The 18,651-nt window shown below is 33.6% G+C and overlaps 2 protein-coding genes and 1 long non-coding RNA gene across 4 annotated transcripts in view; 2 read left to right on the top strand and 1 right to left on the bottom strand.

Annotated features, from left to right (window-relative positions):
- The first annotated feature begins 23 nt into the window (after positions 1–23).
- LOC134231148 (cysteine--tRNA ligase, cytoplasmic-like) overlaps positions 24–18,651 on the top strand; it is a 62,878-nt gene continuing 44,250 nt past the window's right edge. Inside the window, exons 1-3 of one of the 2 annotated variants that reach the window (XM_062713064.1) lie at positions 24–161; positions 1,931–2,086; positions 2,346–2,437. In XM_062713064.1, the coding sequence (XP_062569048.1) occupies positions 1,942–2,086; positions 2,346–2,437 (237 nt within the window). In that variant the 5' untranslated portion in view covers positions 24–161; positions 1,931–1,941. Of the gene's footprint in view, positions 162–1,070; positions 1,231–1,930; positions 2,087–2,345; positions 2,438–18,651 lie in introns of those variants that run through there. The other variant, XM_062713063.1, reaches the window with a different exon arrangement.
- The window catches only part of LOC134231150 (uncharacterized), a 44,032-nt gene continuing 30,493 nt past the window's right edge, over positions 5,113–18,651 (bottom strand). Inside the window, exons 3-7 of the mRNA XM_062713068.1 lie at positions 13,770–13,867; positions 10,684–10,801; positions 9,733–9,909; positions 7,373–7,551; positions 5,113–7,243 (exon numbers count right to left, since the gene is read on the bottom strand). Coding sequence (XP_062569052.1) covers positions 6,881–7,243; positions 7,373–7,551; positions 9,733–9,909; positions 10,684–10,801; positions 13,770–13,867 — 935 coding nt within the window. The 3' untranslated portion in view covers positions 5,113–6,880. The remainder of the gene's footprint in view (positions 7,244–7,372; positions 7,552–9,732; positions 9,910–10,683; positions 10,802–13,769; positions 13,868–18,651) is intronic.
- LOC134231151 (uncharacterized) overlaps positions 8,963–18,651 on the top strand; it is a 44,844-nt gene continuing 35,155 nt past the window's right edge. The window contains exon 1 of the long non-coding RNA XR_009984511.1: positions 8,963–9,171. This is a non-coding gene — a long non-coding RNA (uncharacterized LOC134231151). The remainder of the gene's footprint in view (positions 9,172–18,651) is intronic.

Genomic DNA, 18,651 nt, shown 5'->3' with positions numbered 1-18,651 from the left:
AACCAGTTTAATAATCGTGAAGGCATATGCTAAGTTTAAAAGGGCATAGTTGGCCTAAAGGGGCTTAAAACACGCGTGAAACAAACCGGAAGTTGTTGGTCCATGTGTTCTTGATCACATTTCTTGCATCACCATATTCCAAATTCAATAGATATTTAGCGGTAAGACTTCTATACCAAACACGGACTTTATTCACGCTTGTGTTCATTTCAGTTAAAAGAATTATACTTGTCAATTTATGTAGGTATATTCATGTTTCAATGGTTTCAACTTAGCTTGAATGAAGTTTTTAGCAGAATAGTTTCACTTTCTGTTCCCACAAAAGTTTTCTGAATGATTTTCTTTCAGAATTTTTAACTAGGTACTTGAATTATAAGGATGGTTATCTTATAGAAAAATTGCTGATATCTCTCTATTACTTGATGACAAATTAGTTTTAATATAAAAAAACCCCCAAAATACTTAATTAATTGATATGAAATATTGCAATATTACTTTGATGTAACTGCATATGCATCTGCATCTCAAGTTTTTGAAATACAGTGTTTAAATAAATGCTTATGCATCTAATGTGTAATAAAAGCAGTCCTTCCATAAAGCTTTAGTCTGAATGTCAACCTTAATTATTTTAAATTTGAAGGAATGCAGAGAACATATGTGAATTAAAAGATGTTAATTATGTATTTTGTAAAATACATGCAAAGAGAGAAAGGTGTATTTACTATTAAGGTCAGCTTGGTGCATTTATAGTTTTATAAGTTGATTGTTTAGTACATATATATTTTTTTCTTTAAAAAGAATGATTCTAATGGTGACCTGAGTGAACTACAACTAGTTGACACATGATCTTAAGAATTTAAATGTCCTTGTTTTAAGATACAACTAATTAAGTGTACCTTACTTTCTGTTTGTCACATTCAACCTTGTTTATTGAATTAAAGACAAATCAGCCCCTTTTCCCATGACTTTTGTGTTTTCCAGGTTTTACTTTCACTTTCCGTGTATTGTCCATTGTTGCATCATGTTTACAGTATTCCTAGAAAAAATATTGATGTCAGTCACAATTATATTCTTTCAGTATAAATTGTAACTCCCCAAGACATTCAAATCATTTGTTTTCTAAACAGGTCTTAAGTTAGTTGGTTTTTACTTGGAAAAGCAGACATTTATTGTTGATATTTTTTCCACAATATATACTGTTTACTTGCTCAAGGAAATTATAATTTTCAGGTAGGTTAATAAATATTTATACTTGATAAACAATGTTAAAAACAAAAAAATCTGCAATTTTAGTGATGTGATTTTATACTTTCACACTAAATGTAAATGGTATTTAAGCAACAGAAAAATTGAGAACTGTTTATGGATGGATATATATACATATAAATATAATTTATTCTTTGTATTATATACTGTAAAATTGTCTTCAGCAAAAGGATATGTAATTATATATGTTATATTTCACCCAAGTAATTTTTAAAATGCATATTTTATGGTCAGCAAAAGGATATTAAATTTCATTTTTACAAAATATTTTCTAAATGCAGTCTGATTTATTTTGGTTGTTATTCATTTTTTTTCTCAAAAACAAAAAACAAAACAAACCATGTAATTTTGGTTTATATTCCTTATATTCCTAAATGATTACTTAAAAAAAAGTTTGTTTTCTTTCTTTAGTTTTCTAACAAGTACTAAATGACATTGCAATTTATCATTGCAGAGTGCATGATAATTATGTATCAGGGGTATATTACTGGTAATATAATTTATCCTGGAGGCAATTAATAAGTTCCATTTTAAGAGCTAATACTGAAGTTATCCTTTAGCTCCAACCATCATCCCCTTCACCCCTAAACATACACACAATAAGCCAAATTCAAACTTACACCTGTTGTGGTCAATACTTGTGTATCTCTGCTTTTTTTTCCAGAATGGCACTGAATGGCCATTATTAGATCAGTGTTTGGTGTGTTATTAAGGAAATCAGCTAATACTGAGGACATCTTGAGTTGTTCCCGATTTTTCCGCCGTTCAGCATCTTGCTATCCCCCTACCAGTCGGAGAGAGCAACAGAGTAACATGACTAGTGAGTATGGATGATTCATAAGATGGCAAAAAACTACAGCTTAGAAATTTTAGCAATCAGTAATTATAGAAAGAAAGATTGAAATTTTCGAAGGTCTTGTTTTATCTGTTCTTGTTGCTTAGTCAATGTCTTGTTACACACTGAATTTATTTTACTCAAAACACTTTTACATTTGTTAATCTCATGGTAAATTAAGTTGCTTTTTGCATATTTTCAAGCTTTTTTTCCAGCTCATGTATCATTTGTATATTTTTTTCAGCCAAATCTAAGAAAGTTCAGCCACCTTGGAAAGTTCCGGAGGGGACGGAGGTGCCGAGACTGAAGCTGTACAACAGCCTGACCAGACAGAAGGTGCGTACGCTGTACCTATATACTGTAGGTAGTCTCACAATGCTCAACAGTAGGGTCACACACCGGCGGAACCAGAACTCTGATGGAAGATTTGTTTATCTTTTATAGCTTCAATTCAAGCTTTGTTTAATTGGTCATAAAAAAGTAGAACAGTTGAGACCTGTGTTGAGCCAACTCTGTCGTGGCACACAGAGCTGGACAATTTACAGGTTGAGACTGAGGAAATTGTAAAAGTATAAGCCAGTGCTGTGACAGTTTACTGTTTACATTTGTTTTTCTGTACCTGTATAACTAGATTAAGATTATTTAGCAGGTGGAGACAGGTAAGTACTTTGTGTTTAGATTCCCTGAAGACAACAGACATAAAGGAAGCTGTACTTCAGTTGTTGCTGAGATCCAGAGTTACCTGTGGTACAAAGGGGAAATTATGACTACTGTGTCAAGGCTAAGGAAAGGGAGGAATTAAGGAGATTTCAATCAGCCATGTAGGGTAAGCATTCATCAAAGGAATAAAATTATAACTGTGTGTTTTGAGTGATATTCACCCTTGAGTTTGTCATTCTCTTGTTCATTAAGCAAGGTTTTCCACCAAAAAAAAAAAAAAAAATAGAAAAGAACATTTAACTATATAAGGTTATTTTCACTTTAGATCAGCTCTTTCATGAATCAGGAATGTCCATGTTAAATATCTCTCAGTTGATTCCATACGGAAGGGAATGTTCTACGTACGAACAATTTCTAAAATGAGATAAGTTATTGAAAATCAAGTTGATGAAGCAAGAAAATCAGCATGTTGTTTAAAGTCATCATTTCGTAAGTTCTATGGTCAATACAATGACATTGTCAGCAAATACAATTTATTATGAGTCAAATGCTGACTGACGATTTTCATACTTATTGTTTGTTTATTATTTACACACTGAATTGACAATGGCTTTTTCCATATTTCCCTGATCATGACAAAGAGCACATGGTGAGTGTGACCAGTTGGCAGGGGATGCTCACTCCTCTATGACACCTGATCCTTCCACCTCTGATCTTTTTGAGGTCCCTGTTTGCTAAATGCTGTGTGTATAAAGTTTATATAATGCACATTTGAAAAGCGTGAATAGTGATAACTTTCTCCATATATTTCATTAGTTTGATAAAAAAAAAAAAACCTTAATGAGCTGCCGTTTTCAGTTGGTGTATCAGAGGCTTTGAAGAGTTCGTTTACTACTTACTTAGCAGTTACATATAATAAATTATATTTAAACATATTAAAGCATGGAGTGAATTTTAGCTCAATTCTACAGAATGGAATTGAGCTTTATATATGCTATACTCCAAGTAACAGTGTTGCAGTTAGAGATTAAGCAATTATTCTGTTCCAAGTATCTGTAAGCCATAACTAGACCAAACCTGCTTCTCTGGTGCTGCATCTGTCCTACTTTTTATGTATCATTAAACAAAAAAAAAACATAGCTGAACCAAACATGCACACTACGCAACATTCTCTGGATTTTGATGCAGCATCTGTATATGGATGATTAAACTATTTCAAGTTATACATTCGGACTCATTCCAAAGTATCAAGAAGTCTATGTGGACCAATCGTGCAAAGGTGTTGCATCTGGAAACATACTTTTAATTACTTTAATAAATGGTAGGTGAAGAAATAAGTGCAGTGGCATCTTAAATTTAAACAATTAAACTCTAAGTAAAATAGGAAAGTCAGTTAAGAGAAGGATGCTAAATGTATAAGAATAAATCCTGTTTTGAAAATCAATTTCAATACTAAGATATTTTATAAAAGGAAAGAACTGAGTTGTATGATGTATGTCTAACTCTGATATTGGGAAATTTCCAACTTTTACTTTCATTTTCAATTTCAGATGTTTTGGCAAACATGCATTTTGCTGGGAAATAAATCTGACATGCCATTCTCAAGGTTGGAATAATGAGACGGAGGTTAACCAGCCTTCTTTGAGGGATGTCTCTTTGTTCAACAAAAATTAGGGATGAAGATGTTCTTTATAGAAAATAACTCATCAAGGTATGCTATAAGAACAATCAATTGGTCAGACATACTTGAAGAGTTTATTGTGGTGATTGAGATTCCTAATTTTTGATTGCGTATATTTTTGCTATTCAAAGTTTACCATTACATTAGGTATGCTAGCTTTATTTGTTTGTTGTTGAATGTCCCTCTCAAGATTTTGTCACTTATATGGAGATGCCACCATTTGCTGGTGGAGAGCTGCAAATTTTGATGTATGCCCAGCACCCAGGGCCATAAGGGATCTATTTCATGCCAGCACCTACTGTGACATGGGTTCTTGGTTTATATGGTCTCATCCCAAGGTCTTGTGGTCCTTGTCCCACAGTGGGACTTGAACCCATGACGTAAAGATCAACTCCTTACTCTGACACTCTTGAGCAGATGCTCAAACCACTGTGCCATTTAATATACTTCATGATGAATAAAATAGTTTATGAGGAAAAATTTCTGCATAAATATAAATATCCTCTCCTTTTTCCTTACCTCCATCCACCAAATTCTTGATCCTCCATGGTTTTTCCTAAAAATTCAAAAGTTCCTTAGTGTTTGTCTTGTTTTCGTACTTAGAGACAAACAGCCACAGCAATAGACTGCAGCTCTTCCTCATAAACCAAGAACACAACATCTTGTTAGCTTAGCATTAAATTTATTTCATAATTTTTGTTTTAAAGATAAAATGAACAAAACCTTACATACTTTTAGGACTTCTTGTAAGCTTTTCAAACACCCAGTCAAGTTCAAAATTAATTTACAGATGATTAAAAAAAAGAGGTAATTATTGATAAATCTGATCACATCAGTTTATATCAACAATGTCTGTCCATGGTAAACTCACGCAACTCGGTAGAAACTCAAAGTACAAATCGCACACACCAACGTTTTACAATGAATTTCACACTCATTTACACTATAAGAGATTCAAAAATGTTATCACAAAACATATAAACATTTAGTTGTACATGAGCATATAATGACAAGTTGACAACCTCACTGTTTTCACATAAGGACACACATTCTCTCTGTAAATTAATTAACATATCAACAAATCTCACTCACAAAAAACAGACAATATATGTACAGATACAAATATAAGGCTTGAGTCTGGTTCTAGGAATTTGCAGAGAGGTGCATTTGAAAGTGAAAATAAGCACACCTAGATGATAAAATCATTGTTGCATTTATGAATAACATGAAAAAAAAAATTACTGAAGAAGTAGTGTACACAGGGGAGACATGGAATGAAGATAAAGATGGGGAATAGGGAATTCAAACATAAGGGAATGACACATAAAGTAAAATAATGTTCTTGTTTGAAATCATATGATGATTATGTGTAACTTTATCTAAAAATGCACCAAATTGAAATTTTGAATATGTTTACAATTGTACAGGAACATTATAGAAAAGAACAACACACATTAAAGAAGAATCAGACATAGTCATTGGAGATGAAGATACTGTGCTGCAATACAGAGCACCACTGATGGTAAGTATGAGTGTAATTTTATGATGATGATGTGTGGGTACCTACTTCAAAATGTCCCCTTAAAAAAATGATAAAACATGTGCAGTACCCCAGAAAATATATCGAAGTTAAAACTTCCTAAAACAAAAAATTAAAATGGAAATAAAAAAGCTACTTCAAAATATTTGCTGAAAAGTGTTTGCAGAGCTAGCAGTGCTGTTTGAGAAGATAAGGGTTATGCCCCTTAGCTCAGTTCTATGAAAAATCTACAAACTAATATCACAGCTTCGTCACTCATGATATTCTCATGTCATCATATACATTAAGATGTTACACAGGTTATAAAGAAGAAAAAAAAACTCTCACAAATGTATTTAACATAAAGTATTGTAAAATGTACAGTTTATATGAGCTGTATGATTTTTAACCAGTTTCAGAGTTGACAGTCACACTAATAGAAACTCAGACCTTGCCTATTGGTTTTAAGTCAGCCACAACTTTTATGGAGATTTCATGTCTTTTTAGACTTTATTATATAATTTATCTATTATATATAATATCAATATGAGAAACAAGGAGTCAAAAATTGTTTAAAATTAAGTTTTAATGAAACTACATAGCTGACAAGTTCCAAGGATAACTTTCCTCCTGAAAGTTACAGCTTTGATTTATTCCATCAAAAAAATGATTTGATAGAAAGTCTTTTATGTTTAGATAAACTGCTTATTGTTTAATGATCTAGAATGCAAACTTCTGTACATAGACAGTGGAATTACGTGTTAAGTTTTCTGATAATAAATCAGATTCAACCCCTAGCAGGTAGGCTTTTTAGCAAATTCTGTGTAACACTTTTATATTGAGCAGGGTTTTATTTTATGTTTTTAAAACTTAGATTGAAAAATAAAACATAAACTCATATTAAATGTAGATACTTATGCTATACATTTGATGCAATAATATTTGATAAAATTGTCCGTAAAATACACACAAATAAAAACAAGCACATGCTACATGTGTCTTTTGTGGCAGAGTTTATCCCCGAATTCTTTTTGGGTTGAGGAGGTTGGATAATATTGGATCCTGGATTTTTGCCAAAATTGACTTTGTCGCCAGGGTTATCACCACCGTTCCGTCGTTTCTCCTCGTAAGTTACGGTGGTGGTTTTCTGTGGCACCGGTGTGGCTGACGGTGTACACCGCATGGTTGTCTTGTTGTGGCTCTGAAGCCAAATGTGAATTCCAAACACGCGGAAATTCGGGTTGAGCATGCATGGTGGTAGCTGGTTCACATCAAATATAAACTGGAATGAAATGCACATCAATTAGTCTGTTGGCATTTTCATTCATCTAAAAAGCGACAATAAAGTCCTTGTTTTGATTCATTTTGCATTTAAAAAGAAAGTGTTATATTTCTTGACAACAAAACTTACATAAAAAGTTTTCGGTTGGAGTTGATACCAGTCCAGGATAGAATTAGGGCCTTCGTATGGCTGTCCTTGGAAGGTCCATCCAAATGCTCCCAGTTTCCCCTCGCTATCGTACATCAGAAATACGGGGTATAGTCTCTCACACTGCATGTCACGCGACACATTGAAAAAATAATGGGTACCTGGGAAAAAAAAGACCCTCATGAAACAGCATCTCTATAAATAACAAATTGTATCGTACATTATTGGATGATACCAGAGAAGCTCATGATGAAAGGAAGGAGAATACTTTGATGACGGTTTAAAGTTTCTGGAAATCTTTTAGACCTTGTGTGTTATCTCTATTGAAATTTTTTAGAAATTAATTCCTATTGAACCATTACTAGACAGACACTTCAAATTCCCTGAGTAAATGGAATACATTATATTGTAGCTAAGATGAAGAGAGTACTTATGGTAATAAATTTGATGTCAATCTTAATTAATATTAAATTTTTAATTTGATTACAGGTAAAACTGCAGAAAAGAAGGATCAAAGTCTGGCTCTCCTTCTGAAAAAAGAAACAAGGTAATTCTCATGCATATTAATTGTCTTTCCTCCTTTGATCTGGATTTTATGCAGGTAGCGTGGCGTAGGAATCTGAAACGAAAGGTAAATGGAATCCAAGTATAGTCCAAGGTTCGCCTTCAATAGATATTGTACTCTGAGAAGATCAGTAGGTAGATAAAACTGATGAACTCATGTAGCTCATTTGGTAGATTCATTTACTGAATTGTCTTCTTAAAACTTTAATTTGAGACCTTTTGAAGTGACAAGAATGGATTTAAAACAACATGTATAAATGACATTTTTCCTGTATGTTGATTTGCATTTACATAGAAGTATTAATGTAGAAATGTCATGTTTTTCTTTTATGTTGATTTGCATTTACATAACAGTAAAATGTGCACTTGTTTCCTAAAACAGACCCATGTCATTCTCCTTCATTAAATAGCAGCAATCTCCCATAAAAAATTCCATTACTGTTACATTGAGCATATAAAAAAATAAAAGTGCTTTATAGTGTGAGTATCAAAAATTAATTGAGCCTTTGTATGAACATGCACATGTTACCGATGGATATCGATATTATTACGAATGTGTCATTATGAGTCAAATCTCGGGTCATTAGTGTATCGCGCGGGAGAAACAAGGTGAAATCTGCCGTTTCTTTGTCGTCCGATCGGATCGGGATCACTAATTGAGTGTAGGGCTGATCTGCTGGTCCTAACAACTTGTAAACTATAGCGTAAACTCAATCATCGTTATAGCCACTACCGTTTGCTTTGGTTTTATTAAAAGATAATCATCAATAGTAAAATAGAGAATCAATAACAAAGTCCATTGTGATTTCACCTTAATGAACCCCTGATACGGGATAACTCAGGATTTCTATTCATTTAAATTTACTGCAATGTGACTCAAGAGTTTTTCTTTTGAAAGTTCAAAAATCAATTTAAGGCTTCTTTAAAAAATCTGCTGCAATTTACTTCATGAGTAAAAAAAATTACCTTTGAAATTATAATTTGATATTAAAATGTACATGGAATAAGCTTAATAAATTCATCCTCAAAATTTAGTTGAAAAATTGAGTTAATTAAATATGTTTTGTTTTTACTTGCAGGCTCTTCGATTACTATCCGAGTCATCTGAGGAAAAATGACAATTGTCATAGCAACGGTCTCGTCTCTCCAAGAGAATATGGTTGTTAGTATTGATGTTATAACTCAGGAAGAAAAAGGTTGAGTGAAGACAGATACAGGTAGCTGTTCACAATTTACCCAAGCTATTAATCATATATATAAATTTTAAATATAGCACTTCCAGGGCCAGAAACAAACCTGCTATCCCACACCATCATAAGCTTGCAGTAGTTATCTTGGTTTATTTTTTTTCACTGCATGTTCCACCCAATAATCATAAAAATGTTCACAACCCCACATAAAGTTAGATTTATGGTAATATGTTGTCGTGCTAATATTACATTCATCATGCTTAAGGTAGAAATTTCAGGGATATTTGCTGATTATAGCGGGGAGTTGTCCAACAATTAAAAGGGTGACTGTTGATAAGCTCGCAAAGAGGAAAGCTCTGGTACCTGACAATGCAAATAATGAATGAAAAGAAAAAAACATGAAAAATCTCCGTGCCAGCCAATTTCCATGCTGTTAGAAATAACTATACTGTTTCTTCTAAGTCCTTCTGGGAAAAGATACAAAACTATTCTCTGTTGAGGACTCAGCTACAGGCTGCTGTGACAATTCATGAAATTCTCAAAAGAAATATCAGAAAAGCAAGTTTATCAGAAAGGGAGAATAATTACCCATTGTTGGTAAACAGATAGCTTTCTTCCATAATGAGGAGAGGTTCTTTGCCTCCATAGGAATTTGTTCATAGTTGCGGATGGGGTCGTATCCTGTCTGTAGATACAGTCCCTTTCCTGCAGGCACGTTGCTATGGTGAATCGGACTGCAGAGGTGCTGAGGATGTTTGAAATAAGCTAAAGTACAAAATACAAAAGAATGAGGATCAAAGAATTGGCTTTGACTTAACTTTTGATAATGAAGTTTTGGATGTTGATTTGAGATAATTTAGGTTTAGATATTAGATTGTTCACCTTTGATAATTCAGGATTAGATTTCAGACTGTTCACTTGCGTTAATTTAGGTTTAGATATCAGATTGTTCACCTGTGATAATTTAGGATTATAGAGAGAGCAGATTAATTGCTTGTGAAAAAAGTAGGTTTGGATATCAAAATGTTCATCTTTGATATTGTAGCTTTAGATATCAGATTTCGCACCTTTGTCATATGATTTTGGATGTTAAATTTTTTTCCTTTAATAGTTTATGGCTCATAGGTTGTATACTTGTGTCAACTGTGATTACGTTAGTTTGGACGTCAGATTTTGTGCCTTTGGTGGGGTATTGTTTACCAGTGAACTTTAGGTTTATATAAATATCCAAAAGTAGGTTTGGATATTGGATTGTGCAAGTTTGATGGTGTGTTTTAATTAAACCTTTTAATTTTGGATATAGGATTATGCATCTTTGATAAGATGTTGGATTATGCACCTATGATTTTGGATTGTGCACCTTTGATGGTGGGATTTTGGATGTTGGATTGCGCACCTTTTATTGTATGATTATGTATGTTGAATTATGCACCTTTGATGGTATGATTTTGGATGTTGAATTATGCATTTTGATAGTATGATGTTGGATATTGGATTATGGAAATTTGATTGTGTGATTCTGGATGTTGGTTTGCTTACCTGTGATAGTATATGTTTGGATGTCGGATTTTCCTATTAAAACCGGAGGCATGATTTCATGAGGTGGTAACATTATGGTTTCATTCAGGGAGTTGTAGCCTTTCATGTCTGACTGGATCTGGAACAAATTCTATCACATTATTGTCAGATTTACCAAGGAGAAATCAAATATTTTATGTCAGTCATCAAATTACACTGCATGCTGCTAAGGCTGTGGCATTTTCAAATTATTTCTTGAAATCATTATTGGGATAGATAAATGTTTTTTTAGTGCAATTTGATTTGACGTAAACTGAAAATTAGCTTCGTTATTTTCTGCTGAATGAATAAAATGTTATTACAGCATTTTTATGAGAGCAGTAAAAAGAAATGAAGTTATCATAAAATTCTGATAAGCACTACAATTTTTTTTTAACTTGAAAAGATTCTTTTTTCGATTAGAAAAAAGTTCTGTTTCAAGAAAACACTTCTTGCATTCTAACATATGTTAATATGCAATAATTTCCCTTTAAAATATCCATCAAATTTTGGGACAGGATTCAAAAATATGAATTCATGTTGTAAAATAAAAATGATTAAAAGAAATTTATTTAATTTAGCAACTTAGATCCAGTCCTTTTTATTGGACACCACTAATTAATTTGACCACCTAAAAAAAAATCCTGTTTAAAGTTAAGTCCAGAAGGAAGAGTACCTCTTGTCTATAAAAGAAGATGACAATTTTTTTTCTCAGGAGATTTCTCTGTCATCCTGTAGAGATGTCAACACATTTATTTGTTTCTGCTTGAGGTAGATGTTGAGATTAACTTATTTCTATCATTCTGTGGGAATACACTGTGTGAAGAAGTGATGACAAAACACAGCGGGGCCGAATCTCAGGATAAGACAGAGGACAAAACTTCACAACAGAAGAGGTGTTTCATTATCACTTCAGAATATAGAGGAATGAAAAATAGATGAAGTGTCCTTTTACTGAGATTTTTTGCCAATCATTGTAAGTGGTTTCTAGGTTAATTAGAACATAAAGCTGCTACTCAGGAGAAAGAGTTGTACAAATATTTTTCTGAAAATGAGAAAAAAAACCTAGGTTTCTCTGAGGATACCAGTAAGATCTTGGATGACAGAGACCATTACTGATGGCTGCTTCCTAGTCCCTGATTGGTAGCTGGTTGGTGATGTATGGAGTAAATCTTGTCCCTGGGACTCCTCATTACTTACCAGGCCTTGGGTGGCAGGGAAGATAAATGATCATATCAATATACATGTAGGGGAGAGAGATTCCAAGCACCTGCTATCTCAGTGCATAAGCACCAGAAATCTGAACTTTTTGTTACTAAATAGGCCTTCAGTGTCAAGAGATGGTCAAGTGCGCTGTATGCAGCTGGGTAAAACTGATACAGTTATAATGGCTTTATCACAAGTGTTCTCCATATCAAATTTACCAGTAAAAATCTGTCGAATTCCAGCAACAGAAAGGAAGATTAATTTTCTTTGTTTTTTCCCCTTCTGGTATCAATGGTTTGAGGGAATAATTGTTGGAGATTAAAAAAAACCTGATGGATGAACTTTGAAATGGACCGAGTAAAGGGAGATAATTATGATGTGATAATGGGTCATTTATGAGCTTTTTGGCCCCATATGTCCATTAGTAGCATTAACCTAACATTGAGAATTGCCAAATTTGGTGCATATCCACAGCTTTAATGAGGCATCCACAGAACTGATCCATTTTAAGAAGTGTTAATTTGCCATTTAGAAGTGTTAATTTTACCCCAGTGTCAGCGTCTTAAAGAGTAAGACGTTGGCTCAGGGTATGAGAGAAAAGCGGCCATGGGAAGAAACACCAACTCGACAAATGGCTAATGGTATATTGTAATGGAGACCTTCTCACTAGGCTCCAATAAAAAGTGCCCAGGAGCTGTATAATATCAGACCATTCTGGGAATGTCATCTTTCTAATTACTGTAATGGATTTGGTAATCATTGAGACGATTAGAAGTCCTGCTCCATGTATTTCTATTGTCTGATTGCACAGTGATGGTGCAGGGTCATGATTGGTCTGTAGACAGAATTGTACATTGTATTGAGTTTTGTAAAAGAGTTTGCTATTATATTTGGTAGTTTTATTTTTGGAATTGGGCACAGGAAGTACACTGTAAACCCAGAGCTGTAGAGAAGTCATTACTCAAAGGCCCAATTTTATCTCTTTCTGCTAAATTACTAGTTTGTTCATTTTCAAGGTATATTCAGAAACCACTACTTTTATAAGTGACCTTACTTTATAGACATGGTAAAGTGGAGGAAGTCTTTCTTTAAATGTGAACTCAAAGAAAATGATGATTTTTGAGCCAAAGATGATTGGGCATCAAAATTTTGATAACACAAGTTTACATGTTATAATTAAACTTCTTTGAATCTGACCTGGCTTTGTAAATTCATAATTGTTTACCTCAATACACTCAAAGAGATTGTTAACAACAATTAATTTAGCAATATCCATCTGTGTATCACTTTTCTTCTCTAAGGGTCAGTGGAAACAGCTAGCCCTGAACCCCAAAATATTTGTCTCCTCAGCTCATTTCCTTTACTTCATAAATAATCATCACTGTCTACGAAACTTCTTCGTAAATCAGGCTAAACTAGTCCTCTAATGATATGCTGTGCCGGCTTAGTTCTGGTTAATTATGGATTGCATGTCTGATGCTCATTTAAGGGTCATATTAGAAATATCTGTTAATATAATTAAATTATGACCAGTGTTACATAAAGCTTCATCAGAAATTGCTAAGCTCGGATGTGACATCATTGCCATTGCATGTTTGCTTTGCGTCCCTGATTTTTTTCCCTCATCCATTAGCTGACTATTCCTTACCATTGATGTATCATTAAGACACGATCAATGGAAATCTAATCGACCATGCAGCCATTGTCAAATGAGGAGCCAAAAAAAAATTATCTTAAGCTTTTTGGTGTGATTCTGAGTTATATTGTTTTATACATGTATTTGAAATCTCTTGGAAGAATAAATGTGCAATATTTCTTTGTGATAATTATGTCTTCTAAAAGGGAAAGGTGTGAACACTTACGATGGCTTGTATTCCTGCCAGATAGCCGTTTAAATCGTAAATAGGTAACAACTTGGAGTCGTCTTCTAGTCTGTACAGAAAGCCGTGATAATTATCAGCTGAAAAGGAGAAAAATAATCAGCATTAAAACCTACAATATAATGTCACGACTATAATATTACCGTCCCAACCACTCACTGCATTATCCTTCTGAGTAAGGCATGATGGGATACATGTCTTCTTTATCAATAAGCATTAACATCATCTAGCATTGCATAATACTGACAAGTATTTCAATTCAAGTTATCAAAGTGGCCATTTTCTACAATTTTTTGCCTTAGCCTCTTTACTATCATTTGGTGATTTTGGAACCTGGACTAGTTTTCAAACATTTGAAATGATTAGGAAAGCTTTATTCTTTTGTGTTTGAGAAAAAACAAACTGTAATAATTTTTTAAAGACATTTTTTCAATATATTCACCAATATTTGGCCTATTTTCTATCGTTTGCAGATTTTAAAACCTTGACAGGTTTTCAAACATTAAGTATGTGTCAGATTTATTGTTTTGAATGTGTTTGATAAAAAAAAAATAAACTGAGGAATATAATAGTTATTGTGTTCTAAGACATTTTGCTCCTCGATAAATCCTATAATTTGTATGCTCTCTCTCTCTTCCTTAACCTTTTATGATTTGATTGAATAAAATTTGTTATATTGTATATAATTTTTTGGTAATATTGTAAAGCTTGAGGTGAAATGATAGATTAAACTGAGAGAAGTTGTAACAGTGTTGCCCTATGATTAGTTGTTTAGGTTCAACTGAGCTGTGAAACAGTGAATTGAAGACACCATGTACAATCTGATTAACAGGAAATTCAGAGGAAAAATATCAATAATGGGAACAATTTGGTCTTCAAGAGTTTTAACTCGGAGAAATGGTGCTTCACAAACTTAAATCTGAATATGAATGCATATGATATGTAAATATCAATTGGCTTAATTCAAGTGGGAACATTTTCTGTTATTCATGTGAACACTTACATATAATCTTAGCTTCCAATTCATTTAGTTAGTTTACAGAACTGGAGGAGATAGGGTTATAGGGATATTGATTAATTAGGATTAGTTTGTCCACCACAGTGTATAGAGAGATGTACATATTAGGAAGATAAGATGATGACTTTGGTCATATTTCCATTTTTGGACATATTGGGGATGTAGATATATTCATACATCAAACAATGAATTGTGACTTCTCTTCGAGCTTCAGCTCTGATATATATAGACAAATTGATCTCGGAGGAAATTAGAGTTTTTGTTACTTGTCAGTATTTGATGCAGAATTTGTCTGGATGAATGCTAATATTTGTTGTGCAAACCTCACAAATGGAATACACATTCCTGCTTTTACTCATTAAGTTTGCTATATGATATATAACTTGGAAGGTTCACTTTGAAAGATGATTCTTTAATTATGAAAAACTGCAGCATATGAATAGTAAAGAGATTTGTTTCCTTCCATAAACAACAGTTAGTTGTGGAAAATTTGAATAAAATGGATGAAAACTCTGACAAAAAATAAAAGTTCTATGGAAATTTCTGCTTTGAAGAACCCTTTTTCCAGATATTGCAGTAGCAGTTCCAGATAATATGTCATTTCTTTAAAAAAGATATCTTTTTTCAAACACACTCTTTTATACATTATGTTTGCATCTGCAGCTTTTAGACAGTTTCTAATGAAATGATAGAAGATTATAATTAAGCATGGAATACTGCATATTGAGTTTTGTAAAAGTTTGATATTAATTTTCTATGCATTGGTTTTCAATTAAGCAATTTATTTCCCAGCTGTCTGTAAAATGACCATGAAAAAACATGTACAGATGAACAGACAGACAGTTGTCATTGGTAACATATAGGGTCATCTGATCTAAATTTGATTGGCTGGAATCTATTACTGTGAGGCTGGATTGGTTCTTCAATCCATCATCTACAAACACAATAACGACAACGTCTCTTATTCCAATGCCTCCTTCAGACGTCTTCTGGAGCTTCGACATCAATAAGTCCTCCGCGTTCATCCCAGGCAAATCCGGACTCTCAGACTGATTCCATATATCTTATGATATGAAGTGCTCCGATAAAATTGATATGGAAAAATATGATCAAAGAAATTCTAATGCTTATGGTCTTTGTCCGAGGCCTAAGATCAGATTGTTTGCTATATCTGTATACCGTAATTATGTCAAACAATTTCATGATGGATAAATGGGAATCGGGGGAAAAAAAGAATTCTTTTGGTGATCATAGGCTTCAATTGAAGAACGGTTTTCTATTTTATTTCACACAAAAAGATGTATATAGATTGGCTAATTAACACAATGTTAACCCCTTCAGTTGTCCTATTCTGATCTAAGTTATCCCCTTGATGTGGACTAATAGACAGACGGAACATCATCAGTCATTGTGATAATTGTCACCGCTATGGAAGAGGGAAGGAGATTTTCTTGTAAGCAGTGTCATCATTATTCTGTAACCATAACAAATGGCAACCAATAAATTACATATTGAGAAAATGTCAACAAAACAACAATTAGTGGAACTCTTTCTCATGAGGAGTAGGAGAGAGACCTTGGTCAATAGTACTGGGATGAAATGTGATTTTAACTTGAATTTTGTTTGTCTTTTGAAATGAAAATTGAGTTTTTTGATGAGATTCTTATTTAGATAAACTAACTGAGAGTTTTAAATCCAAGATTGAGTAGGCTTTCTACTGTTTCTAATTAGCAAAGTTTTAATTGATGGGAAGTAACACATTCACTATTTTTGTTAAATCAAATTCTCATTCAAAGTATTGACTTTGAAGATAAAAGAGCAAATAGATTGCATGAGCATCAAATTAATGAATCCAATAGTACATGGTACTTGGTAAATGAACTAGACTGAAAAAAGGAATAAAGAAATTAGTTCAAGACAAAAGTAGAAAAATCAGAAAAAGGGAATTAAGCAATCAGGATATGGCAGATAATGTGTAACATTCCAATCTGAGATGAATCCTTTGTCATTAGGAGACAGCAATTCAATTAGAGGTGATCACTTGTCCTGAGTGCGTGAAGCACCATCAATTAAAAACATGATCGGGTTTGATGGAGAGTGAAAGAACAAAAGATGTTGCCTGCTGAAGATTAGTAATTGATAAATTATGTCCCCAGCATCTCAGACCAACACCAGTGATGGCTACAAAGAGAGATTGACCTCAGTGAACTTTGTCATCTGGAGAAAGGTCAAGCTAAAAAAATTCTGGAAGGAGGGAGGGGTTGTTGTCAGATTGAAGAGCTGAGATAATTTTTGAGGTTTCTATTGTGTCTTGTGTCTGGAGGCAAAGATTAGTTGAATCTCTTGGAATAAATGTCATCAACAGGAATTGTAAGGATATGAAATGTCAGAAACTTGGAAAAATATCTGTCTGTAGAAAAAAAAAACTGTAACAAGTTCAAATAGTTTTCAGTGAAATAGATTACATAATTTTTTATTTATTTTTATGCATCATATTGAAATTAAAATGGCATCCTGGAACATATGCACTACAGTGACTGACATTGTTCATTAAATACGTTAGAGAAAACTAAAATTAGCGGATTTTTTGTGATTGGTTGCCTAGCAGGATCACGTCTCAAAGTGTAATTTCTAATTCATATTCTGACACTTTGCTTTCAAGTTATTTTTCAAAATGAGAATATAAATGACTTGTTAAGACAAGTGGAAGAAGAAGCATCCAGGGGTATTGATTTATCCTCCTTGAGTGAAATGATTGTGAACAAACCCCTGCAGCACCACTGCACCATTTAATGCTTCTGACAGATGCAGCTAAACACCCTAACAACCCCACTGAGACTAGAAACAAATTATAGGTCAATATAATTTCTTATCATTTCTACATTCTTCATAAACATTTCACATTAAAGTGATTAATTCTAAGCAGATCAGTAGATTACACTCTTTATCTAAAAGCAGGTTCAGAACAGATCGGTCTGCTAAATATCAGCTACCACCTCCAATGATGGATTACCTCCCATTGCTAGAGCAAAAGTGACTTGTGATGAATTATCTCCCATTTGCTGTTTCAAATGACCAGGGATTTTCTTATCAGATTTTACTTCTGTTTAACTTGAAACAGGTTCTCCTACTACAAGTTTTATGGCTATGACTGCTAACTTCATAGAGAATTGAGCAACATGCTACACAGAGTTTATGAACTGTTGGTCATCGAAATAAAGTGGTAGCTTGGGTTGGAGAGACTTAATGAGCAAATTAAGCTGCCATGATACTTATTTGATAATGCTGCTTGTGTGTGCTAGTGCCAGAAATATGAAATGATGGATGGGTTATTGATGGTCAGTAGCATACTTTGTAGATGCTGTATGGGAACGGTGATGTATCTATAGCCTGACTGGTGTGGGGGGCCATTATCATTGTGTACATAACAGTATGGGGGGTTAATGAGGGAGAGATCTGAAGATCAGAAAGGACGATGACAGAAGAAAGGGGGCATAACAAAATCAGGCTGACACAATACAGAAACAATAACAGGGAATCCATAGCCGTAGTATTACTACAAGTGACCTGAAGAATCGGTATCAGCTGTTTCTCTCCTCAGCTGGAGATGTATATATCAGCCTGTGTTCAGACATTCCATCACTCTATTAAGATCCTAAGTACAGATAGTTCACAAAGGACGGTCTCTTAATTTTTTAGAAATAGCAACTGATAAAAATGATAAAGATGCTGGAGGCAAATGCCAGGGGTTGTGTAGGGGTCACAGGTCACCAGGGGTCAGGACATTCCAGCTGGAAAGTTGATATTTAGGGTAATTTATCTTATGACTGGAGTCTTATGGAATAC

Source organism: Saccostrea cucullata, unplaced genomic scaffold (assembly GCF_032062105.1).
Source record: "Saccostrea cucullata isolate Sc308-1 unplaced genomic scaffold, CSIRO_AGI_Scuc_v1 ctg645, whole genome shotgun sequence".
NCBI classification, from domain to species: domain Eukaryota; kingdom Metazoa; phylum Mollusca; class Bivalvia; order Ostreida; family Ostreidae; genus Saccostrea; species Saccostrea cuccullata.
The sequence above is the reverse complement of the archived record's forward strand: the minus strand, read 5'-3'. Positions and strand labels throughout refer to the sequence as shown.